Raw genomic sequence first — 26,506 nt, forward strand, 5'->3', positions numbered from 1 at the left:
GTCTGGGGGGGATTCCCTGAGGAAATGACAGAGGTGGACTGATGGGAAGCTGAGGCCTAGAGAGACCCTGGCCTGGGCCAAGTCTCCCAGATGTGCCTGGCACTTGGGCTGCTGCCCAAGTCTGCTTACCTGGCTCTTGGGCTTCCCCAGGACACTGGCTCCTCTGTCCTCTCTCCTGGTTACTTGAATGCACACTAAGAGAGGAGGACTCAGAGCTGGTAGAACCAGGGAAAGCCTGCTGGGGACAGGCATGCTACCAGCTCCAGGGTGCCCAGGGCTCTGCTGCCCAGTGTGTTCCAAATACTCTGCTTCTGTCTCCCTCCCACCAATGAGGGCCTTGACTTCCTGCTTCCAAGCTCAAGCTGAGGCAGCCTGGACCCGAGATGAGAAGTTCCTTCTTCATTCTACCTGTGGGAGGTGGGTCAAGCACTTCTGGAGCTTTGTCCACTGAAAATGCAGTTTGTGAATTGGCAAGACAACCTCATGTGTCCACCTGCAAAAGGCACGTCCCAGTGGCCAGGAGCTTCCTCTCCCGTTCCCTGTTCCCTGTCTTCCTACCTGAGGCACCTGGGACCCTTTTTTTTTTTTTTAATAAAAGCAGAATATGCCAATAAAGTAGTGAACCACAGGCTGAATCCAGCCCATAAATGTATTGGCTGGTAGGCCCATACAGAATTACTTTTTTATTCATTTACTTATTTATTTGGTACCAAGGATTGAATTCAGGGGCACTTGACCACTAAGCCACATCCTCAGTCCTATTTTTTTTTTTTTTTTTTTGCATTTTATTTAGAGACAGGGTCTCACTGAATTGTTTAGCATCTCACTTTTTGCTGAGGCTGGCTTTAAACTTGCAATCCTCCTGTTTTCAGCCTTCTGAGCCTGTGGGATTTCAGCTATGTGCCTCTGCACCTGGCTCTTTTTATGTTTTAGTTTTGAGGCAGGGTCTCACTAAATTTCCCAGGCTGGCCTTGAACTTGTGATCCTCCTCCCTTAGGCTCCTGTGTTGATGGGATTACCGGTGTGTGCCTCTGCACCTGACCCATGCAAAGTTTTAAAAGAGGGCTCAGAGGAAGAACATTTGCCTGGCATAGAGAAGGCCCCCAGTTCCATCTCCAGGGCTGAAAAAACAACAGAATTTAAAATAATTTTTGAGACAACATTTAAGATCTGGAAATGTTACACCACACCTGAAACTGGGTTTCCTTTGGAAACACTGGACCCTGTCTCGGCAGTGGGCCTGCCTTCTGCTTCTTCCTGTTGGCCCTTTACATGGGGCCTGGGCTCTCAAGCTCAGCACAGCCCCCACCAGCCTGCCCTTCCCTTCCTCACCTGCCAAGGAGCTGCAGAAATTGGGGCTCAGCTTGGCCTCAGCCTTCCCTAGGTGAAAGGACACGACTTTGGGGGGGTTTCTTTGGAGTCACTCTCCTAAATTCCCAGAGACTGCAAATCAGTCAGGCTTGGGCCCAAGCAAGAGATCAGATCTTATTCCACCTGCCCAAGCCTGGTTGGATTTGGCCTGGTCTCAAGCCAGATTGTCCTGGGTTGGGGGGGGGGGGGACACCCTTGCTTCAGCTTCACTGCGGGGGCTGGGCAGTGAGAAGCCAGGAAAGATGGTGGCCAAATGGGCTTTGGCAGGGGAGCCTCCCAGTCACCTGCCCTAGCTCCCCGAGCTGGGCCTGGGGAGCCTGGGATTCCCTGGGACATAACTGGCTGCCGAGTTTCCCCACGCTCTGGGCTGCTGGATCACGAGGGCTGCAGCTCCTAGCTGGGGTGGCGCTGGCTGCTTGCCACGCCACAAGAGGCTGAGATTCCCCTGAAACCAAGAGCTGCATTTATCCTGACGTTGACAGAGAAACAAACCAGGATGCTCTGCCCGGGAGGCATTTCCAGAAATTTGGGCTCTGGCTTCTTGTTGATCAAATGCCAGAAAGTCCTGGGCTTCTTTGTGGTGAGGGAGCCATTGAGCAATAGGTGTTTTGTTTTGCCGATGACAAGATTTTGACATTGAGAAGTTAAAATGCTAAGTGAGAGAACCTAGCCTGGCTCCCCACCCCTACCCAGGGAGGCTGCTGATCTGGGCTTCTGTGCTGGGCCCATTTCTTCTTTGGAACCTCTGGCTACTCTGGACCTCTGTCTAGCTCCAAAGGACTCAGGTTTCTGGTGTCAAAAGACCCAATCTCTTGTAGTTTTAGGGCCATACAGACCTGGCAGGGCCCATGTCAGGTATGCGATAACAGCTGCAGGGTGAGCAGACTGCTTTTGTGAATCCAGTGATATAATGAATGCAGCCAGGTTCGTGGCTGCTTTTACAGAGTTGGTAGTCCTTTTGCCTAAAGAGTGTAAAATATTTTCTATTGGGCCCTTTAAGAAATGCATGGTGACTGGTCCCAGTGGCTGGGGAGGCCGAGACAGGAGGATCGCACATTCAAGGCCAGCCTCAGGAACTTAGGGAGGGCCTAAGCATCTTAGTGAGATACTGTCTCAAAATAAAACCCAAAGGACTGTGGATGTGGCTGAGAGAGACAGAGACAGAGAGAGAGAGAGAGAGAGAGAGAGAGAGAGGGAGAGAAATGGAAGACCTTTGTAGGGGCAAGTGGCATTGTTCTAGAACTCAGAAGAATGAGAAGAGCTGGGGAAGGGTGCTCCTGAGCAGAGGGGAAGGACAGACGTAAATAAAGATCCTGTGGAGTTTGAGGTAGCAAGAGAAGGCCAGGAGGGCCCCCGCGCAGTGCTCACACCTGCAACCCCAGCTGCCTGGGAGGCTAAGACAGGTGAGTTGTGAGTTCAAACCAGCTTCAGCAAGAGTGAGGCACTAAGCAACTGTCCTTAAATAGAATACAAAATAGGGCTGGGGATGTGGTTCAGTGGTCGAGTGCTCCTGAGTTCAATCCCCGATACCAAAAATATAAACAAATAATTAAAAAAAGAAGTCCAGGCCGGCACTGACCAAGGGAGGGATGGAGGAGAGGCAGGCAGTGGCCCCAGGCAGGCTTCAGCCCATGTGTGGTGCCCAACAGCAGGTGAGCCCTGGGTTGCATTGACCTCGAGGGCTCTGTTCCTGGAGGCAGGAGGGTGGGGGGCTGCTCAGCTTCTTCTTCCCCCTTATTATTTTTGCAGTGCTGGAGATGGGACAGTGCCTTATGTATGCTAGGCACGTGCTCACCACAGAGCTACAGCCCCTCTGTGTGTGTGCGCGCGCGTGTGCATGTTTGTACGCGCACACACACGTGCACACCAGGTTATTAAAAAGAGGCACCTATCTGGGCAGAGTGGCAAGTTCAAGGCCAGCCTAGGCAACTTAGTGAGACCCTGTTTCAGAATGAAACAGGGCTGGAGGTATAGCTCAGTGGTAGAGTGTTCGCCTCACAGACACAATGTCCTGGACTCAATCCCAATACTGGGGGGCGGGGAGAGAAAGACACCTGGTCAACCTCAAATAGCAAGCCCCTCCTGTTCACCTCACCTGCCCCCTCATCATCTTGGTACTACAAAAATATATAGACATGTCTCTTAGTTTAAAACTGCTTAGAACAAGCAACATTGTTCTATAAATCAGGGATTCCTAAACTTGATTACACATTTACACATTGGAATAGTGGGCATTTTTTTTTTTTTTTGGTACTGGAGATTGAACCCAGGGGCACTTAAGCACTGAGCCACATCCCTACCCTTTTTTAAATATATTATTTAGAGAGAGAGTCTCGCTGAATTGCTAAGTGCCTCCCTAGCCTCGGCTTCCTGGGCTGCTGGGATTACAAGTGTGCACCACTGGGCCCAGCAGCCCCAGCCCTTTATGTTTTATTTTGTGACAGGGTCTTGCTAAATTACTCAGGGCCTTGCTAATTTGCTGATGCTGGCCTTGAACTTGTGATCCTCCTGCCTCAGCCTCCTGAGAGTTGCTGGGATTACAGAAGAGGGCATTTGTGCCCAGCTGAAAAAGAAGCTTAGAGAAGGATTCATCAAATTGGTCTAAAAACACAGAAAGGTCAAGCAATGCTAGAGAGGTCTCAGTAGAACAAGAAATAAAGAGAAAGAGAAAACACAGGCCATTTTCTACATTTTCATGGCGCATCAAATCTGTTGTGCCACAACTTGATCCTTGCTGGAGGAATTACTATCAAACTCACTCAGATGGGTGTTGGCGAAAACGTACCCCTCCTGTGGCATGCTGCCCGCACTTGTGAGTTCCCTGGCACTTGATCTTCCTTCCTCTCGAATTTGCCAGCAGCCCTGTGTTGGGGAGATACCCTGTCTCACAACAAATGTTTGGGGGTGCCTTCCTCTGGTTTTGGCATGATTTTCTGTCCAGGGAGTGAATCACAGACAGTGAGGCAGGGTCCCTGGGTTCAGGACCTCCTGGGCTTCCTGCCTGAGAGAGCAGCCGGCTCTTGGGGCAGCAGTCTATCACTCCTGACGTCAAATCTGCTTCAATGAATGGGTTTCCTTTTCCGTTTGGGAACTCAAAGTATCTGTCATCCGTCCCATCAACCTCTCCTTCTCACCCGGGTACCTCCTGTTTGGGAAGGAGCTAGCTGGAATAACAACGAGAAGGTGGTGGGTGGGGGAAGGAGAATGGGCAGGACTCTGTGGATGGGCCCCCTGGTTGCGGGGGGGGGGGTGGGGGGGGGGTGGGGGGGTGGGGGTGGGGGTGGGGGTGGTGGGGGGGGTGGGGGGGTGGGGTGGGGGGTGGTGTCAGAAGAAGATGTCTCCTCATCAGGGTCCTCAAGGTGTGCATCCAGAGCCCTCATCAGGGGTAGTAGTATCTGCCCCAGATCGTGAGCCCTCCAAGTAGCTTTGGGACACAAGAATGCTCCCAGGAAGGCTCTCTGGCCCCTCGTTATCTGGGAGAGTCTTATCTCCTCAACTAACAAGTTGATTAGCCCAGGTGAGAACCTCCCGGTAGAAAGAATGTGTGTGCTGTCACCCTGTAAATGGAAGCATTTAAAGATTGCTTAATCTCTAGAAGCCATTGTTTAAGATTTTTGCAAGTTCTTGGACTAAGTCAGGGTGGCTTCCCTCTGGTTGTGGCTCAGCCAGTTTCCGAACAGCCTTGAAGGCCAGGGGCTCTCGGCATGTGGCTTCAGGAGGGACTGCGCCACTCCCTGTTGTTTATCCTTCATGTAAACATGGATGAGTACAACTTGCCATGCCGTCAATCTCACTGTCTGTTTCTGCAATTTATTTTAGACTGGAAATTCCCAGAGAGATGGTACTCTGCTTTCAATACCTCACACAGCAAAGAACCACACACAAGAAACAGCTTTGAGCTCTTTTCAGGATGGGTAGGCAGTTAGGGTGCTCCTGAGGTCCACATGGTGCTCTCTCCTGAGTGGGATGGTGCGGCCATACGGAAGATGCTTAGGAGTGTGTGCTGGGCACTGTGCAAAGAGGAAACATGCAGTGGATGGTCTCATCCTAGTTACTGGAAGTTAGGAAATTTCATGATTCACCATTTCTTTCTATTTTCTTTTCTTTGGTGATACTTTGGATGGAATCCAGGGCTTCATGCATGCTAGGCAAGCACTATATTCCTGGCCTTTTAAATTTTTTATTTTATTATTTTTAAAATTAACCAATTATCATTATTTTTTAAAATTTATTTTTTAGTTGTAGTTGGACACTATACTTTTATTTATTTTTATGTGGTGCTGAGGATTGAACCCAGGGCCCCGCATGTGCGAGGCGAGCACTGCACCGCTGAGCCATAACCCCAGCCCCTCATTATTATTATATATTTTTTGGGGTACTGGGAATGGAACCCAGGGGCACTTCACCACCGAACTATATCCCCAGCCCTTTTTTAATTTTGAGACAGGGTCTCACTAATTTGCTTAGGGCCTTGCTAAATAGCTGAGGCTGGCCTGGAATTTGCGATCCTCCTGCCTTAGCCTCTAGAGTTGCTGGGATTACAAACATGTGCCACTGTGCCCTACTTAATAATTCCTTAATAATTTTCCATTTCTTTCTTTCTTTTTCTTTTTTTTTTTTTTTTTTGTGGTGCCAGGGATTGAACCCAGGGCCTTGTGCATCTGAAGCAAGCACTCTACCAACTGAGCTATGTCCCCAGCCCCTAATTCACCATTTCTAACTTGGAAAAGTTGAATCAAATTCCACCTAGTGTTTGTAAAACTATATAAACTGGAAAGAAAATGAAAATCAATCTAAGATACTCATTTGATTGCAAAAAAATTTAGGAAGTCCTAAACAGCATCAAATAGTTGACATTAATATTTTGGTGTATTTCATATTGTAGTATCTTTGTCTCTCTCAATTTTTAAAAAAAATATTTATTTTTTTTATAGTTTTAGGTGGACACAATATCTTTATTTTACATTTATGTGGTGCTGAGGATCGAACCCAGTGCCTCGTACATGCTAGGCGAGCACTCTACCACTGAGTCACGATCCCAGCCCAATCTCTCTCAATTTTTAATGAAATTAGATTGTTTCTATGCTACTCATGGGTAACTGGTTTTTACACATCATGTCACCAGATATTCCTCTGGAACATCACTTTTCATGGAGGTATGGCCTTCCAATGTACTGATGTGCCACTGTGAATTTAACCCCCCCCCCCCCATAGATGGCTTCCGTGACCTATCATAAAAAACACTTGAGGTGAACATTCTTGTGGGAATGCGTAATTAACTTCCTTGGGATGATCTGGATGTTGTTTTCAGTGTGACCATATCATTTAATTCTCACAGCACCCTTGGGATAAGTAGGATACGATTACATTTTACAGCTTTTCCAGTTTCCAAGTCCAGCCTTCGTGGATGCTAGCCAGGATTACAGAGCAGAGCTCCCCTCTCCTGCCTTTCAGAGATCTGCAAGCTTTTCCTTTCCTTTCCTTTCTTTTGGCAGTGCTGGGGATTGAATTGAGGACTAGGTAAATTCTTTACCACTGACCCATACCCCTGAGCCTCCTACTTAAAATTAGCTGTAGAAAGTATTCATAGCTTGCGAGGCATGGTGATGAGGCATGATCCCAGTCACTTGGGAGGCTGAGGAAGGAGGATCACGAATTCAAAGCCAGCCTCAGCAAAAATGAGGCTCTAAGCAAACTCGGTGAGGCCCTGTCTCCAAATAAAATACAAAATAGGGCTGGGGGATGTGGCTCAGTGGTCGAGCGCCCAAGTTCAATCCCCAATACCAAAAATAAATAAATAAATAAAATAAAGAAAAAGAAAAAAGCCAGCCTTAGCAACTTAGTGAGATCCCTGTCACAAAATATTAAAAAGTGCCGGGGACATGCTTCAGTGGTGGTTAAGCACCCCCTGTGTACCCTGTACCAAAAAAAAAGAAAAAGAAAAAGAAAAAAAAAAGTGTTGGTGGCTCATAGGCTTGTGTTGATTCCGTTTACTGAGGTGCAAACCTGTGCACTTCCAGGCGCCAGGGCTGACCAGGGGACTGGTCACATTGGGAGGGCGGAGGACACCCTATTTATCTCACAGAGGTTTTGTTCCGTCCGCTCAGGTGCAGCCTGACGCTGACCACGACCGTCCGCGGGGAGTCGGCCCCGGTCCCGGGTGGGCGGCTTGGAGGGTCAGCGTCGAGCAAGACCAGCGCCTCGGAGGCGCGCACGAGCCCGCCCGCCCGCTCAAGCGCAGCCCGACAGGACCACGCGGTTCCGCGGACAGCCGGCCGGGCCCACCGAGCGCGGGCCGCCCCACGCCTGCGCCCTTCCCGCGGACTCCCGGGGACTCCCGCGCCTGCGCGCTGCCGCCGTGTCCGCGCTCGTGTTTCCAATAAAGTTCGCGCGCGCCGGAAGCGGAAGCGGCGAGTCTCCATGGCGGCGGCGGCGGCGGCGGGGCCGGTGTTCTGGAGGCGGTTGCTGGGTCTGCTGCCGGGCCGGCCCGGGCTGGCCGCGCTCCTGGGGCGCCTGTCCGACCGCCTGGGCAGGAGCCGGGACCGCCGGCGCAGGTGAGGGCGGACCCCGCCGCGGCCGCGAGCCCTGGAGGCGGCGCTGGGTGCGCTTCGGGCGCCGGCGAGCTGCGGGCCTTGGGCAGAGCCTGGCGGGGGCCGGGGAGCGCGTGGACGGCCCGGTCCGGGTCCCCTCTGGGCCCGGGACGACTGTGCCTTACGCCGCCGAGGGCCGGCGTGGCGGGAGTGAATCAGCCGGGCCCGCCCGCGGCGGGCGCGCGGCCCTCGCAGCCCGGCTCGAGAGGCTGTTGGGCAATCCTGAGTCAGTGGCGCTCGGGCGAGGGAAGAGGAACCGCCGAGAGCCCTGTCACGCTGTTCAAGGGCCTGCGCTCTGGAAAAGTACTGGAGTGAGTTGTGTCAATGGTGAAAGGGGCTCGTGGTCTTGGAGAGCAGACACTGGCCAAGAAGGCGCCGGCCTGAGAGGCCTGCTGCTGTCGCTGCTGTTGAAGGAAGGGAAAGGTGATTCTCCTGTGTGCAAATGGATTTCTTATTAGGGACATTTGGCCCTTATGCTCGATCCCCAAGAAAAGGTCTTCCAACTGCATCCTGTAGTTGAGGTTGCATTGTCTTAGGCGTCCCTAGGCTGAGATGGGGCCTTCTTGCTTGTGGGACAGAGACCCGCGTTTCAGTTATGTTCTGATTCTGGGTATGGAGGGGAGCTTGTTCTTATTGAGTAACTGCAAGATTTTCAGCAAAAACTGAAGTTTGATTTAGGGGAACTTTTAGGTGATAGAATCAAGGCAGGAAGGAACTCTTGGAAGCCTACTGATCAGAAGGGCCCAGGTTTCACAATAAGACACCCCCTACCTCCCCACACTCCAGGGGGAGCTGGAGTGTAGAAGAGGTAGTAGCCTCTGTATTTTCCGTAATTGATGCTTAGCCAGAGACCTGTCATTCCATTGGGTCGTGAAGTCAGATGATTTGTCTACCCCCCTGGCATCAAATTACTGAGAAGTTTGGTTTAAAGTTTCAAAACATGTTCTACCATCAAAGACAGGCTGTTTAGGTAGGCCCCTTTGTTATGCCCTTTCATATGTTCAAACTGTGAAAACCATGTTATTAATCTATGTTGTCTTTGGAATTGATTACTTGGGGCAGTTTCTACAAATTGTTTAAAAATATATATATAGTTGTAGATGGATACAATGCCTTTTATGTTTATGTGTTGCTGAGGATTGAAGCCAGTGCCTTCCACATGCGAGGCGAGTACTCTATCACTGAGCTACAGGCCCAGCCCCTACAAGTTGTTTTTAAAAAGGCATTTCTCTTGAGAGAGAGAGAGAGAGAGTGTGTGTGTGTGTGTGTGTGTGTGTGTGTGTGTGTGTGTTGAGAGGCAGTGCAGGTATGGGTAGAGTCTAAATTAGTTGACTTCCCAAAATTTTTTGTAACTGGTGTCAATGGGATGTAGTTTGTGTGTCTCCATATTTCTTCATGATTAAGTTGGGAGGGAGCCAGTTGTTTCTCTGAGTCAACAGTTTAATCAAAAGCTCAGTTTCTTGGGCATTAAGACAGAACTTCTTGTTTTATACTCCTTGGAAATAATACCTATGGTAGAATTGAGGATAAATACTTTGATCAGTGTTGAGTGATACTGTAGGTTTTTGACCTGTCCTTTGCCTTGTATGGTTTGCAGATTTCTTTTCTTTTTCTTTTGGTACTGGGGATAAGACTGAGCCATATCCCCACCCCTTTTTAAAACTTTTTTTCCCCCAACCCCCCTTAAAACTTTTTTATGTTGAGACAGGGTCTTACTAAGTTGCTGAGGCTGACATTGAACTTGTGGTCTTCCTGCCTAGCCTCTCTGGTTGGCTGGGATTACTGGTGTGTGCCACCGTGCTAGGACTTGCAGACTTTTTTTTTCTGGCTCTTTGTGGCCTGGGTGTTTGGAGTTATTCATGTCTGTCATGGCCACTCACCCACTGTTGGCTGCTGACTTTCATTTCTTCTCCATTGTTCTGCTGCACCTCCCAATTCCTCATTCCCCAAATGATGTGGTTTCTTGTAACTCTCTGATCATTGATTCATTGATAATAGTTCTGTGTAGTCATGAGCTCAAGTTATTTTAGATTTCAGCTTGCCAGTCTGACTCAACATTGGGGGTGGGGGTGCTGGTGCATCCTTGTGGCTAGCAAGAGGAACAGTGCTCGTTGCTTTTACTGCCGTGGTTTCCTTTCAGGCTTAGAAATGGCTGTAGAGACCGAGAACTCTACTTAAGGTCATTTCTAATTAGTGATCTCGAAATACTGTTATTTCCTCTTAAGCAAGGATCTGACTCATTACCATTAGGGAACTCTGGATAATTCATTTATTTGTCACGTGTACAGAGCACTGCTGTGCTAGGTACCAGGGGAAGCAATGATAAAGATATAGCCCTGCCTTCAAGATGGCCAAACCCATGAACAGTGACAGAAAAGTAAGGTAGAAGGGCATGGTGGTACGTGGAGGCTCCTGGAGGCCACAGAAAGCTTCCTGGTGCTGTAATTGAGCTGTTTTGAAGGAGGAGCAGGAGTAGGCAAGGTGAAGAAGAGGGGGAGTGAGTGTTCAAGGAAGGAGTGCAGTGGCAGGCAGTTCCCAGATTCCATATTCAGTGTCATTTCTAGGAGCTGATGTGAGTACTCTGTAGGCAACAGGAGAGGACTAGAAGCCAGCCAGCCCTCTGGGCCAAAAGACCCAGGAGGCAAGTTCTATCTCTCAAGTATGATTTCTTTTGCTCATGGTCCAGACCTGAGTGTCAGGGTTCATGAAGTCAGGAGCAGTGGGAGTAAAAGAGGGTTGGATTTAGTCAGCACTGCTTAGGGGTGTAGGGGATGCTTTAGTGACTGTGGATGGTGGCACTTCATTGAAACAGGGAGTGAGAAAGAGGACCAGGCCGGGTGAGGTGGCGCATGCCTGTAATCCCAGCAGTTTGGGAGGCTGAGGCAGGAGGATCACAAGTTCAAAGCCAGCATAAGCAACTCAGTGAGACCCTGTCTCTAAATAAAATACAAAAGGCCTGGGGATGTGGCTCAGTAGTTAAGTACCCCTGGGTTCAATCCCTGGTACCATTAAAAAAAAAAAAAAATAGGACTAGGTTTGGGGATGGTGAAAAGGTCATTTGGGGCCCATTAATTAGTATCCAGGTTCGTGAGATGGAGATGTTCAGTGGGCTGTGGGAGAGCTGAGAACCGGAGCTCAGGAGAGGGAGATAGCTTCAGATAGTTGGAGTCAATTGGCTATACTGAATGAACTCCTTGTTTGGAGTAGGTGAGACCTACTGGGAAATGGGTCAGGAGGCCCTAGTTTCTAATTTTTTTCTTTTTTTGGTACTAGGGATTGAACCCAGAGGCACTTAACCATTGAACCATATCCCTGGCCCCTTTTGTATTTTATTTAGAGAAAGGATCTCACTAAGTTGCTTAGGGCCTTGCTAAGTTGCTGAGGCTGGCTTTGAACTTGCGATCTTCCTGCCTTAGCCTCTTGAGCCACTGGGATTACAGGCATGTGCCACTGTGCTTAGTCCCAATTCCTAATCTTGACCTTGCTGGCATATATGGAAATATTTTCCTCCCCCTCCCCCTCCCCCTTTTAACTGATTTTAGTGTGAACTACATGTGCAATAAAGTCTTTTTTTTTTTCCCTGTGGTGTTGGGAATTGAACGCAGGGCCTTGTGCACATGAGGTAAGCACTCTACCAACTGAGCTACATCCCCATCTCTGCAATAAAGTCTTTATTTTTGAATGTAAATCCCATTTTCTCTATTCTACATGCATGAGTGAGTGTGTGTGTATGTGTATGTTGGAGCTGGTGGGGCTTCCTCACTTTCCTGAGTTGTAATGGGAAGCAGGTAACCAGTGTACGGTTCTTTTTTTTAATGTGGTGTTGAGGATCGAACCCAGTACCTCACACGTGCTAGGCTGCCCCAGCCCCCAGTGGATACTTCTTTAATTAGGTTTTATTACCGTGAAATTGGCAAGTCCTAGTCAGTTGTTTAACTTGTCAGTAGTTTGTTTTCTAAGGAATCACCAGATTTTCCAAAATTACTTTTGAATTTTCTGATGTTGGGATGCAGTCCTCTGTTATGCATTAAGAGTTTGGATTAGGGCTGGGACTGTAGCTCAGTGGTAGAGTACTTGCCTCGCACAGGTGAGGCACTGGGTCTGATCCTCAGCACCACATAAAAACAAACAAACAAATAAATAAATATATTGTGTCCATCTACAACTGAAAAAATATTTTAAAAAAGAGTTCAGATAAACCCACTCTTGGTTTACTTATAGCAGAAGAATGGATAGAACAGGGATAATTTGGAATCAAAACATCATTTTCTCAGTAATTCAAATTAGTATTTTTTGTTTTTGTTTGTTTGTTTGTTCCTGGGGATTGAACCCAAGGGTGCTTTACCATTGAACTACACCGGCAACCCTTTTTAATTTATTTTGAGACAGGGTCTTAATTGCTCAGGGCCTCACTAAATTGCTAAGGCTCACCTGGAACTTGTGATTCTCTTGCCTCAGCCTCCTAAGTGGCTGGGATTACAGATGTGTGCTACCACACCCTGCCCAAATAATTCAGATTTGATCTTGTTATGCATTGGAGTAAGCTTAGTAGTTGGCTGACTTTCTCAGCTGTAGCTTCATTAAGTTATTATTGACGTGAGTGTCCCTGAGCATTGTAGCTGGACTGAATTAGGCCCAGTCAGTTGTGTAGGCTAGGCAGATGGAAAACAGCCGGGGATTAAAATGTTCTGATAGGTAATCCTCTTGTAAATAGCGTGATCTGATTAATGTAAAGAGTCAGAGTCAGTTCACTACTGCCTGTAGTCAGCCTGGCTGCAGCCCTTTGGAGTCGCAGAACATGTGACTGGTTCTACTTGGGCACTTTGATGTACCGGGTGCACTTGGCTACCCTGGGGCGTATTGTGAGTTATAAATATATTTTAGATCTCTGGGCCCCTAGTGGAATGGACTTCCTTTGGCTGAGCCAGGAGGAGAGTCATCTGGTCAGCCTGTAGCCCAGTGCTGGCAGCCCTGGCCTCTCACGCCGCCTTGCTGGGGGAGTTCAGCAGGCCATCGGTCTTTGGTAACCTACGGGAATCCACATCATTTCCCTTACTTGGGTTCAGGTCTTGCGTTAGTCAGGAAGGGCTGCCTGATGCTAGGGTTGCAGGAAGTACGGGACCTTGGTGTAGTTTTTCAAGTCCTTCTCAGGAAGTGTTATGACTGTTGCTTGTTTCTCATCAGTTCACTTTTTATGTTTAAACGCGTATGGACGAGGTGGGGGTGGGGTTTTCTTAAAAAGTAGTTTCTGAAAATACAGCAGTCCAGAGAGTTCAGTTTCTGTTAAAGACTTCTTTCTTTTTATGTCGTTTTGCACAGATTTGGATGGGATCCAAGCCACAGAGTTTGTCCCACGAATCTTATGGTTTCAGCAGAGCTTGTGGACCCTTAGAGCATGACTCTGAGCTCACTCAGTGGGATGCTTACCTAAAGCCCCATGTGGGGGCAGGGAATATGACCCCTGACTGTCATGGGCTTGTGAGTGGGTCTGAAGACAGTCTTCCAGCTTCACTGTACTCTTTGTTCAAAAACCTACATGTCCTCTTTGGAAAAGACCCTGAGAAATGAGCCTACAACTTGTGTTCCTTTGGTAGTGGGTGCCATTAGGTACTGCAGTTCCATGGGAAGCAGACGTGTGTCCCAAGGTGTACTTCTAGGGCTCAGTGAACCTCCAGGCACATCATTGCACATCTAGAGGAGAGACGAGTTGTGCCAGTGTTTTTCCATGAGACACATGCAGCTTTAGAATGTTTGGTGAGATGAGAAACCCATTTCCTCAGAGAAGGGACAGACATTTTTTCCTGTTTTCCCAGAGGCTTTTGTAAACAGGTATGCTCCATAGCCTCTCAGCTGCACAGATTATCCTGAACTCAAGTCCCACTGCTATCTCCAGGCTTCTCTTAGGGGGTGTTAAGGGAGTGTGTTGTCTTCCTGATGGGCCAGGCAGACTTTACTATCCTCGCTTGGTGGCTGCCCCTATCCAGGAGCTGATGGATAAGGGCTGTGCACTTGCTTCAGGTGGCTGAGATGTGGGTTTTCCTGGAGACAGAGGGAACTTGGTGTACCGCTCCCTTCAGCCTCATCATGCCCACTCGCCAAGGCCCCGTCTGGGTGAAGAAATGGATTCCCAGGTAGGGGGATTTATCTGCATTGTTCACGGGAAGCCTTGAATCACATGACTGAACCTTTATACAGGCAGGTGTCCTGTGGGCATGGCTGAGACGGGTGATTCACAGGTGCTGTTTTACCTTTAGGATTCTAGGCAAAGATTGCTTTGTGTTGTCTGTCTGACTTGGTTGTTGTTGAGGTTTACAGGTTGAAGCTACCAGAAGCTGGTGCAGCTTCTGGCCATGGCACCTGGAAGGACCACCTGCTCTTGCCCTGTCCTCTGCGTGCCCCCATCATTCCAGAGAAAAGGAGTGGTCCTTCAGAGAGGCAAGACTGTTAGTCTTCTATCTGGTGCCTCCCTACCACTTCCTCCTTCTGATAACTAGAATGGGTACTAGATGGTATCTAGAAAGAGAAGACATGGCAGGGCAGTTCTATATGTGGAAGTCTTGTGTGTGCACTGGTTTAGTTCTCTAAATGGTGACTAAGACGCAAAGCTTGCCTATTTTGGTGACCACAGCTTCTGCCTCCTCAAATCTCTCAGGGCTTAGTTTTTGGTGGATGTGGTTTCTCAGTAATCCCCCTGGTGTGAGGGGGAAATGCATGTGCAGATGGTCGGCTGAGACTGGAATTACTGTGCATTGGGGCTGCTGCTAGCCTGGGAATATTCCCAGGAGTTGCCTGTGGGAAGCCAGGAACTCCTGGGTTCTGATTGAGGTGAGAGGAAAGAACAGGTCCCTGATAGGCCCTGGAGAAGCTCGTCCTGCAGGTTCAAGAGGAGTCATCTGCCTAGCTGATGCACTTCACTTGGATTTTGAGTGTCACCTGTCCAGGTGGATGTCCTTGGTGTGTGGTGTGGGACTCTTTACAAGACACTTGCTCCCTTTCAGAGCACCTTCCTCTTTGGGGGAATAAAATGGGTGCTTGAAGGCTGAGCCTCCTCCACAGTGAATAGGTGAAACCTAATTGGCTTCCAGCTTCTTCTCCTCTCTAACAAAAATAAACCTGTCACTACACAGATTAAACAGGAAGCCAACACAAAAAGGCCTTCAACAACTTTTGGACCCAGGCCCTGGTGGAACATTCCCAGGGAGCACTGCCTGGCAGGGAAGAGACCTGCCTGGGCTAGCCAGCCCTTGGGCACCGAGGCTCATGCTGCCGGTGCCTGCAGGGGCGGTGCTCTTGCTGGCTGTTGGAGATGGTGGTGGACCCTGACACCTGCCTGAGCTCTGTGTGCGCGTATGTGCTCTGGACTGGCTGTTGAGGTGCTCCCGGGTTTTCTGCTGGGAAAACATCCTTGCTTGGAACCTCCTTCCTTCGTGGTCCCTGTTTGAATTCTGCTGGTTTTTCAAGGCCTGGGCGGGGCAGGCCACTGTGAAGCCTCACCAGTAGCTGCTGGCAGCCCTGGCTTCCCTCTTGATCCCTTGAATCATACATACCACTCACCATGTATTTTGACATTTAATTAATTTTAGTGTCTTTTTTTTTTTTTGGTACCAGGGATTTAACTATTACTAATAAACCACATCCCCAGCCCTTTTTATTTTTGAGATAGGGTCTCACTGAATTGCTTAGGGCCTTGCTAAGTTGCTGAAACTAGCTTGGTCTTGTGATCCTTCTGCCTCAGCCTCTCGAGTTGCTGGGATTACAGGCCAGTGCCACTATGTCTGGCTAATTTTAGCATTTCTGCTTGTGTTGTTCTTAGGTGATTCCAGGTGTGTAAGCTAATGGGCCACTGTGACTGTGGAGGTGGAGACTGTTGAGCTCTTCGAGTGCAATGCATCTCTGCAGTATGTGGCAGGTGTTCTCTGGAGGGCTGGGATTAGGCTTGCACTGTTGCTCACCTCTTCTCTGTGCCTGGGCCAAGGAGTGTGTCCTCTCTTTCCTCTCTAGGAGTTGGTGTGCATCTCTCAGCCCATGTGGAGGCTGTGTGATGCCAGACCACTTGGTGTGGAGTGGCACAGGTGGAGACCTGGCCCTTTCCTGGGTGGTCTGAAAGGTGGGAAGAAGAGCTGTGAGGCAGGGGTGTGCTGATCTATGCTACTGTGCATTGCTACTGCAAATATATCACATTTCATTCATTAGATTTTAGGCCCCATTGGGGTCTTCAAATTGTTGTTACACAGCTTTCCCATTGTTTCATAGTCTTCTGTTGGGTCATGGGAGCCTTCCTTCTGCTCTCAGGCCTGGCAGATCTGTGGCCCATATTTTGGGAAGTTGAGGCAGCTTATTTTTGAGCTGATGACAGTAATGTCGCCCTCCCCCAGACCATGGGGGAGAACTGCTGCTTTCCCACCTCTGCAGTGGGTCACCGAGGCCTGTTCCAGTCTTCCCAGGATCTAGAGAGCCGGCACCTTCCTGCATTGACAAAAGTTTTCTTAGCAGCGAGTTGGCCCTGATAGACTGGTGGGCTTTCTGGGAAGCACAGCTGTGGGCCATCTGGCATCTGTGCAGGGCCATTAGGAACCCTGGAAGATTCAATGCCTTATCATGAAGCAAGCAAGTGAAATCATCTTCCTGGAATTTGTGGCCATTCAAGCCTTGGGGTGTTTGAGCATCTTTTCCCCAGAGTCCCTTTGGAGGTCACAGCCTGAAGAGGATTTTCCTGCTGCTGTTTGTAGGACTGGGATTCAAAACAGGGTGGGATTTGTGTAGGACTCTGGGTGTTCAGGCCAGCAGAGATGTAGCTCCATGAGCAACCCCAGTTCCTCCATCTCAGCCCAGGGGAGTGTGGAGTATGTGCCGGAGGGGCAGCTGGCTCAAGATGGGCATTACCTCCAGGGAGGATGTGTCTGCTGGTGAAGTGGCCTCTGTCATCATGGCCAGCATCTCTTGAGAGAGGCCCCCTTTCCTAACCTTTTTCTGCCCCAGCCTTTCTCTCCAAATCTGAGTTTTAAAGAGAAACACATATTTTTCCGAGTCCTTCCTTGAACAGAAACTCTTGAGTCGTGGGCTGGGGCCGTGGTTGTAGTAACCCTCAGACTTTCATTAGGCTAACCCTTTTAGGTATCTGTAGGCAAATTTTCTTTTCCTTTTTTTGGTGTTGGGGATTGAGCCCAGGAGTGCTGTACCACTGAGCTATACCCTCAGTCCTTTTTCTTTTTTATTTTCAGATAGGGTCTTGCTAAATTGCCCAGGCTGGCCTTGAACTTGTGAGTTTGCAGAGCTTCATCTGCTCTCACCTTTTTTTTTTTTTTTTGGTACCCGGGATTGAACTCAGGGGCACTGGACCACTGAGCCACATCCACAGCCCTATTTTGTATTTTATTAGGGTCTCTCTGAGTTGTTCAGCGCCTCGCCATTGCTGAGGCTGGCTTTGAACTCGCTATTCTCCTTTCTCAGCCTCCTGAGCTGCACCACTGTGCCGCTGCGCCACTGCGCCACTGTGCCCGCCTCATAGCGTGATTATTTAAGCTTTCATTCTGCATCGTCTCCTCTTAGCGTCCCTCCACTCTGCCTCTCAATCTCCTTCCACACTACTGATCTTCCCTATAACTTCATGTTGTCCTTTCCTCCCCCTTTCCTTTATTTTACTCTAGCTTCCACATATGAGAGAAAACATTTGACCTTTGAATCTCTGAGTTTGGTTTATTTCATTTAGCATATTTTCCATTTGCATCCAATTAATGGCAAATGCTATAATTTTATTCTTTTTATGGTTGAGTAGAACTCCATTATATATATGTACCACAATTTCTTAATTCATTCAGCTATTGACAGGCACCTGGGTTGATTTCATAATTTAGTTATTATCAGTTGTGCTGCTGTAAACATTTAAGAGGCTGTATTGCTATCATATGCTGATTTTAGATCTTTTGGGAACACAGCAAGGAGTGAGATAGCAGGTCATATGGTGTTTCCATTCCTAGTGTTTTGAGGAATCTCCAAATGCCTTCCAGAGTGGTTGTACTGATCTGCTGTCCCAATCTCAGGGTACAAGTGTACCTTTCTCCCACATCCTCACCAGTATTTGTTATTGTTTGTATTCTTACTCATTGTCATTCTGACTGGAGTAAGATGAAATCTCCAGGGGTTTTTGAGAAGAGTAACCCATTTGTGTGTGTTTTCCACCAGGTCACCATGGCTGCTGTTGGCTCCCTTGCTATCTCCAGCTGTCCCCCAGGCCACCTCCCCACCTTGCTGCCTGTGTCCAGAAGGTGTGCACCGGTTTCAGTGGATCAGAAGCCTGGTTCCAGAGTTCGGCGTCTGTAGCTCTCATGTCAGGGTGCTTTCCTCCCCAGCAGAGTTCTTCCAGCTCATGAAGGTGGGTCGTTTCTGAAGAACCCAGGGACAGAAGTTGGAGTTGGGGCCCTCAGGGAATCAGGTTGGGTGAGTCCTCGGTACCCTCCATTCTAGAAGCTTCTTAGGCTATTTAGCCTAGCCTGTTGGGTTTTAGTCTAAGGTGGTTGAGTGGAGCTGCAAGCAGAAGTCTCCCTGTTGGGTTTCAGTCTAAGGTGGTTGAGTGGAGCTGCAAGCAGAAGTCTCCCTGTTGGGTTTCAGTCTAAGATGGTTGAGTGGAGCTGCAAGCAGAAGTCTCCCTGCACGGCCAGCGTCTCTAAGCAGGGAGCAGTGAGGACAGGGCACATGCTGACTCTTGAGGCCTTGCTGATCCCCTTGTTGTTTTGTGGTGCAGATGTGGGCCACTCCTAGGGAGTTTAGTGAGGCTGTGCAGACCCATGGCATGCCCCTGCTAGGTAGCTGGGAGGCCTGTGCTCAGTGGACCCTTGCCTTTGGAAATGTCTTCACGCACAGTATTGTTGTCTTGGTAGATGTCACAATAAGGAGACCTAGGGTGGGGTCTGATGTGTGGCCGGTGGCCAGTGCCCATTCAGCAAAGAGGCATTTCAAGATAACTGGGAAGGGCTGGGATTGTGGCTCAGTGGTAGAGCAGTTGCCTAGCATGTGTGAGGCACTGGATTCAATTCTCAGCACCACATATAAATAAAATAAAGGTATTATGTCCATCTACAACTTAAAAAAAAAAAAAAAAAAAAGACTGCTAGGGAAACTTGGACACCTGGTTTTAGGTCTCACAGGCCTCAGGGTTCTCTGGGACTTTGAGGTCTGTGCTTTCCTTTCCTGTTAGTGATGTTATCTTTGCCTTTTGAGTAACTTTCAACATGTTACTCAGGTTTACATGCTGCATTTAGTTATTCATGGTTGAACCACTAATTGGAATGAAGTAATTCAATACTAATGAATGTTTAACAACATGAACTTTGTGAGTTCATATCAGCAATGATGCTAGAATACTGATCTGGTGGGCCAGGCAGACAGGAGATTGCTGAGGGTCCTAGGAGACAGAGGTGGAGATGCAGCTTGGTGAGGCAGTGTGTGCTCATTCCCCTGAAGGCCTACCCATTTCCTCTCCTTTTGCCCTCTTGTTGTATTGGTCCACACTTAAAGCTTCATTTCTAGGTGGCTCATTCCAGAAAGCTTTCTTTGTGACGCCCTGAGCAGGTCCTCTGGTTCTCCCTCTGCTTTGCTGCACTGCCTGTCCTCATCCTGTGCACTGTTGCTTGTGTGGAGTGATGTGCAGTGTGGTCTTGGTTCTCTCCTTGCCTTGAAGAAACAGGTTTTTCTATGGTGGTTCTTCTTGGTGTCTTGACTGACTCTCAGTGAATGGCTTACTGTGATTCCCCTGGCCAGAAGGCTGGGCCATGCTGTGCCTCTGCCTGTGGCTGCAGAGCCCAGGAAGGGGAAGAGGGGCATGGCCCAGGAGGTTGAAAAGAAGCCGAGGCCTCTGGAACGGATCATGGGCAGGTTCTTCTGGCTTGCATCACGTGGAGTAGCGTGCGTTTCTTCCTGAGGCAGACAACAGGGAGGGAGGACAGCAGTGGTTTCTGCCTGGTCCTCATGCATTCCTTATAGCCAGGTTGTCTTGTGGGACCTGGTGACCTATAGCAGAAAGGTATGCTTTGGTTGCCTGAGCCAAATGGACTCAGACATTATTTGCTTCCCTTTCTTTCTTTCTTTTTTTTTTTTCTTTTTTTGGTAACAGGGATTGAACCCAGGAGCACTTAACCACTGAGCCACATCCCCAGCCCTTTTAATTTTTTGAGACATGGTCTCCCTAAGTTGCTAAGAGCCTCACTAGGTTTTTGAGGCCATCTTTGAACTTGCGATCTTCCTGCCTCAGCCTCCAGAGCCTCTGGGATTATAGGAGTGCACCACCACATCTGGCTGTTTCTTTTTATTATGATCCTTATAAGCATCTATATTAATAGGTAGCAAAATAAAGGAAATCGCAACCTTGGGGTGTTTTTTTTTTTTTTTTTTAAATTGTGCCTATGTCTTTCCTAGTGCTGCGTTCATGCATCTGTATAGTACAGAAACCCAATTTCCTGTGTGGGTGATGCGGGCTGGGGGTGACAGGAGAGGGCATGAGCTATGCTGTATGCATTCCTCCCTTTTACCTTGCTCTTGTGTTTCCCCTGGGGTTAACGTTTGGCAGCATTGCTGTTTTTTCTGTCCTTGCCACTACCTTTGGGGCAGGGCTGCCTGGAGTTTTGGAGGCAGGGTCTGTTCTTCTGGGCTGGAGCAGAATCCAGGGAGAGTGAGCTGGTTTGGGGGAATCTTGGTGGCATGTTGTCTTTGAGTGTGGGTTTATTCTGTTTTTGTGTCTGTGTACCTGTCTATATTTTGAAAGTGATACCTGTTCATTGGAACAGCTCAGCTGTGCAGGTGGTGAGTAGAAAGCATATAGGTTCCACCTATATCCCTCTTCCTTCCACTCACAGGGTTGGGCATAGGCAGGTGGGAAAATAGTTTGCATTCTGCTCAGTAATTTGCTTTTTCATCTCAGCAATCTATTGTGGACATTATGGACATTCACATTGTTGGGCACAGATCTCCTTCATTCCCCCCCCCCCCATTTTTTAATTGGTGCATTATAGTTGAACACACTGATGGCATGTTTGTACATGCACACGATATATGATATCTTTCATTCTTTTCTCGTTCATTTTTTTACGGGGGGGGGGGGGGCGGCTCTTGAGGATTGACTCCAGGGACGCTATGTTACTGAAATTTACCCCTAGCCCTTTTTATTTTTTATTCTGAGACAGGTCTCACTAAGTTGCTGAGGCTGGCCTTGAACTTGTGATCCCCTGACCTCAGCTTCTGAGCTGCTGGGGTTATAGGCATGGCCATATACTCAGTCCTCCTTCATTCTTTTTAATTTTTTAGTTGTAGATGAATACCATACCTTTATTTATTTATTTTTATGTGGTGCTGAGGATTGAACCCAATGTCTTAGACATGCTAGGCAAGTGCTGTACCACTGATCCACAATCCCAGTCCTGCTTCACTCTTTTTAATGGTTGCCTTGCATTTTATAGTAGGGTTAGACTTAGGGTTGTGCCTAACTTTACAGGTTTGAGAATTGTGTGTTGAGGATTGTGGGTCCTTATTTGGTAGGTCACAATATATGGTGGGTTTTTTGTTTGTTTTGTTTTTTTGAGACAGGGTCTTGCACCTTGAACTCATGCACCTTGAACTCTTCCTGCCTCAGCCTCTGAAGTGTGTGCCATCACACCTGGAACTGTATATGTTTTAGTGGAGACATGGGGTAACTCAGCTTGGAGTGTGATTTGCCTCTAAGGTCAAAGGGACATATTTTTCTTGGTGAACTAGGAAAATGCTGATTGTGAATTTTGAATGTTTTCTTTTCTCTCAGGGGCAGATAAAAGTAGCCAAGAGGCGGGTCGTGATGGCATCTCTCTACCTGGGGACAGGTCCTTTGGAGCAAGAGCTGGTAAGGTTTATGGGGAGGTGGTCCTTGAGTATCACAGTCCTGAGAGGTGGGTTGGTGCTGTCTTAGTTTCTGTCGCAGCAGCTCTTGTTCTTGTTGCTACAGATGTTGTTTGAGTCAGGAGGGTGTGCGGGGGCTTGAGGAGGCCTAATCAGGGCTGGCCAGTGTCCTCCTCCTGCTCAGGGCTCTTGCTTCTCTGTCTACCAGTTGAGAGCTGCAGGCCAAATCTGGGCCACCACCTGCTTTGGTGTGGCCTTTGAGCTAAGAATGGCTTCTACATTTTCAAATGATTGGAATAAACCAAAGAAGAATATTTATTTTTGGCTTATTTAAAGTCTACTAAATTAACATTCTGGGTTCATCAGTTAAGTTTTATTGGAGCACAGCCATGCTCATTGTGCACCCTTCATGGTTACTTCAGTGCAGCAGCAACACAACAGAATGGTTTTGACAGAGGCCATCTGTCACAACTGTGTGGCCCTTTTCAGAAAATATTTTCTGACCTTGTACTGCACAAATGAACCCAAGTGCAGGTCGAGCTGCTGGGTGTACCCAGGCTGGTGTCAGATACCAGGTAGGAGCCAACCTCATTCCACCTGGACTCCTGGCATGCTGCACTTGTCACCCAGGCAGGCGGGAGTGGGCAGGAGCTGGAAGCCATCCACGTGGTGCTGCTTATGGCCGGTCCAGTATAGGCCAGCAGCCTCTGAGATGGAATTGATGGGACTATGAATGAGGTTATACATGTGTCCTGGGTTGGGGTCTCTTTCTGCTCAGAGGGAGGGGAATGACTCATTGCCTTGGATTGTCCTTGTTCAGAAACTCATAGATGGGAGCTGAGCAGTGTGTAAGGTCGGATGGGAGTGTGGCAGAGGGAAGGTGGGTCAGGCCTGGCTCTTCTTCCCTGCTTCTGAGGAAGGAGTCTTCTCCTCTTGCCAGGTCACCCTCTTAGCTACAATCTCGGGAGGGCTGTTTGTTCTCATGGGGTAGGAATGAAATGTCCTGGCCATAGAGGAGGGCCAGTGGGCAGCTTGTCTTGGATTCATTCATTCAGCAAATATTTACTGAGCATGCTCCATAAGTAGACCTGTATTTGTTGTGTGTCTGTGAGGACTGTCTGTTGAAACCTGTGTGGGAGACGGTGTCTCAGAGTGTCCCTGAGTGGCCAGGCCAGGTTGCTGAGCAGCATGCCTCTGGCCTTTGTCTCCTGGGGCTCACGTTGGAGCAGCGCCGGGACTGTTTTTGATTGTCCCAAGGCCTTGCCCTGAAGTGCTTTCCCAGCAGTGGCTTGCGAGTTCTGGTGGTGTGTGTGCATGTTCAGGAAGGGCATGAGGGTGTGTGCTCACCAGGTGATAAGCTGTTTTAAATGCACAAATATCCTTTTGGTCTTGTTTCTGTTCCTTTGGGTTCTTTTCCCTGATAGGTGGATTGCCTGGAAAGTACTCTAGAAGAGTCTCTGCAAACAAAATTTCCATCTGACCTCAAGGTCTCCATTCTCCTGGATTTCACCCGGGGCTCAAGAGGTAGGTTGCACACTTAGCCTTTTCTCTTCCTCTCCCTCAGACTTGGTTTGAGGAGTTACACTGTCACCTCTCCTGGTTCCAGGCAGAGACAAGGCCTAGAACTGCCTCCTTTTCCTAGTCGGGATTCCTTCTGTATCAGGTGACTGAACCCAGCTCTAAACAACTTAGGCAAAAAGTATTTTTTTTTGCTGGGGATGACGCCTGTAATCCCAGGTCTCAAGAGACTGAGGCAGGAGGATTGCAAGTTTGAGACCATCCTAGGCAATTTAATGAGACCCTGTCTCAAAATAGAGCGAAAAAGACTGGGCATGTAGCTCAGTGGTAGAAAGCCCTGCGTTCAATCCCTAGTACTGCTTCCCTCCCCACCAATTTTTTTTTTTTCTCTTGTGCCTGACCTCTTTGTGTGCCTCATAATTTGGGGCTTGGATTTATCCCCAAGATGCATCTCCTGGCCCTGCTTTCTTTGGGCTTGCTTCCTTCTCAGAGTCTGTGTGGTGGCCTCTGGTGGCTAAGGCCCTGTGCCCATGGCACCTTGGCCATCATTCTTAGGCTCTGTGTAGTGGTCTCTGTGGCTGAGGCCCTGTGCCCAGAACCCCTTTGCTATTAGAAGAAAGTCTCCTTCCTTGACATTCAGGCCAAAACCCCTGAGTGGCTGCCATAGACTGTGGCCCCAGCCCCGAATTAATTGTCATCCTAGGCCTGGAGTGGGCTGAGTGGCTCAACCCAGGCTTGTATGTTCTCTTGGGGACCTTGGGTGAGAGTTCAGAGCAAGTCGTCTTTACCCAGAGCAGGAAGGCTGAGAGTGAGCTGGGTGGTACCTTCCAGAGGAAGTTGAGTACACTTACTAGCAGGAGGGGAAGTGGGTGTCAGGTAGCAAAAACAGTGGATGGCTGCTGTGCAGAGCATGCAGTCCTGCTCAAGGCTGGCCAGAGTCCTCAGGCTGGAAGCAGTGCCTATTGGTGTGGCTGGTTCAAATAAGCAGCCCAGGGGAAGTGAGGCCCAATTGAGAGGTGGTTCCTCCCTGGCAGGTGGGATGTATCTCCTGGTTTTAGTCACCCACCATTCTCTCTGCTCCCCTCCTGTCTAGGCAAAAAGAACTCTCGCACAATGTTGCTTCCACTCCTGCAGAGGTTTCCAGAGCAAGTGCGCGTCTCCCTCTTCCACACGCCCGACCTCCGTGGTCTTCTCCGGCTCCTTGTCCCTGAGCGCTTCAATGAGACCATTGGCCTCCAGCACATCAAAGTATACCTCTTTGATAACAGTGTCATCTTGAGCGGGTGAGTCTGACCTGTCAGCTTCTCCTTAGTGCTGTGGGCTGGGAGTCAGTGGGACAAGGAGGAAGGATAGCTGTCCATTCAAGTCTCAGAGGCCCTGCTGTGTCACCTGCAGACACTTCTGTGGCCCTGCTGGAGCCCCTGAAGGTTGCTTGGAAAGCAGCCAGAATTTACTGGGTACTTGTGTGCTCTGGTCCCTGTGCTAACCCCCTGCTGTGTGCCACGTCACTCATTTCTCACCATGACCCTGTGAAGTTCTCCTTGGTTTATACCTGGAAAAACAGGTCAGAGAGGACAAGTAACTTGTCAGGCAAGGAAGACTAAGATGAAGCAGCCAGGTAGAAGTCCACATGCTTTTGATCCTCACAGGGACCTGGTAGATGGTCCCATCTAACTAGCTCTTCTCAGCCAGATGGTCAGCTCCTTGGAGTGGGGGTGGGGTTGGCAGTTTGTTTTGTGTCCCCTGGTGCTAGTCCTTCCCTGGTCTCCTGCTGTTTATTAAATGACTGCTCTTGTTACTTCCTGACTCGAGTTTGTCACTCCTCTCCTGAGGCCTGGGTCACCCAATCATGCTGATGTACACTCTTACCTGAGTCCTCACCTGCTTCTTCCTTCCTGTAGTGCAAACCTGAGTGACTCCTACTTCACCAACCGCCAGGACCGCTACGTGTTCTTGCAGGACTGTGCGGAGATTGCCGACTTCTTCACGGAACTGGTGGATGCAGTGGGAGACGTGTCCCTACAGCTGCAGGGGGACAACACGGTGCAGGTGGTGGATGGAATGGTGCATCCTTACAAAGGTAGGGCCTGGCTCTGTGCTCCTTGGCTGTGGGGTGCAGAGCAGGGAACACACCTAGGTGGCTTTGCTTCAGGCACAGGAGAGAGGGTGGCAGGGCTCCGTTCTGCCTCTGTCTCTGAAGCCAGATAGGTGTGACTCACCGGCTGAAGGTCATGCTCTGAAGGTGAGACCTGGCTGGAGAAGATGGGAGTGTGGGCTTGGGCTTGTGGGCCCATGCGGGTCAGCCAGGAGCCTGCCCTGCCCTTAAAGGAAGAAGCAGCTTAGCAATTGCCCTTCTCAGCTCATTCCCCTAATTTCCTATCACAGAGGCCTTGTGGCTCTCACTCCATTGAGGTCTGTGGGCTCTCCCTTTGCCTGGAAAGTGCAAGGGGAGAGCTCTCAGCTCTGCTTGCTGGAGGCAGGCAAGTCCTGGCACAGCTTTCCTGGGCATTTGCATTCCTATGATTCCTGTGGCTCTGGCTTCTTGTGGATTTTTAAAGGGCAGCTGCTGAGTTTGCAAGCATGTTCACAAGTTGGGGACAACTTGGGGAAGGAGTTAAACACCGACTTTGTAAGAAGAGCTCTCCATGTCCTGTAGTCCTAAGATGGAAGCATCTGAGTGGACCTCCTGCTGGGAGTCCTGCCTTATGCCAGGGGAGGCATGGCCCTCCAGCTAGGCTGCGATTTGTGCCACTGCCCTGTGTGTTACCAGCGGAAGCTTAGTTATTGCCACTAGCCTTTGAATTTCATCAATAAAAACTTGATGTCAATCTGTTTCTTATTATATGAATACCCACACATTAGCCTCAATTTTGTCTTTTGGTCCACAAAGTGTAAAATATGTACATTTGGCCCCTGAAGAAAATGTTTGCAGATGGCTGGTCCATTGTTGTAGGCCAGTCTTGACTGAGAAGGCGACTGTCCTCAGGGGCAGAGCATGCACAGATGTGCTTAGCAGCCTGCTTACGCCTTCCTGACCATGCAGGCCTTGTGGCAGTGGGCACTGTGCCTGCTCCCCCGATCCAGGCAGTCACTGGCAGCAACGGATGGATCCCTGCATAGGACGTTCCTTTTCTGTTTGTTAATACAGCTTAGAAAGGCACTCAAGT

General features: G+C 49.1%; 1 protein-coding gene across 5 annotated transcripts in view; it reads left to right on the forward strand.

Moving 5' to 3' along the window:
* The first annotated feature begins 7,791 nt into the window (after positions 1 to 7,791).
* Positions 7,792 to 26,506, forward strand: part of Pgs1 (phosphatidylglycerophosphate synthase 1) — a 37,535-nt gene continuing 18,820 nt past the window's right edge. For 4 of the 5 annotated variants that reach the window (XR_011705113.1, XR_011705114.1, XR_011705112.1 and 1 more), the window contains exons 1-6: positions 7,792 to 7,925; positions 18,144 to 18,333; positions 21,748 to 21,825; positions 23,246 to 23,345; positions 24,433 to 24,622; positions 25,241 to 25,419. Coding sequence is in view for 2 of the 5 variants with exons in the window: in XM_027923943.2 (XP_027779744.1) it covers positions 7,792 to 7,925; positions 18,144 to 18,333; positions 21,748 to 21,825; positions 23,246 to 23,345; positions 24,433 to 24,622; positions 25,241 to 25,419 (871 nt within the window). In the remaining 3 variants the exon portion in view is untranslated. Of the gene's footprint in view, positions 7,926 to 14,030; positions 14,093 to 18,143; positions 18,334 to 21,747; positions 21,826 to 23,245; positions 23,346 to 24,432; positions 24,623 to 25,240; positions 25,420 to 26,506 lie in introns of those variants that run through there. The other variant, XM_027924038.2, reaches the window with a different exon arrangement.

Source organism: Marmota flaviventris, chromosome 17 (assembly GCF_047511675.1).
Source record: "Marmota flaviventris isolate mMarFla1 chromosome 17, mMarFla1.hap1, whole genome shotgun sequence".
Lineage (NCBI taxonomy): Eukaryota > Metazoa > Chordata > Mammalia > Rodentia > Sciuridae > Marmota > Marmota flaviventris.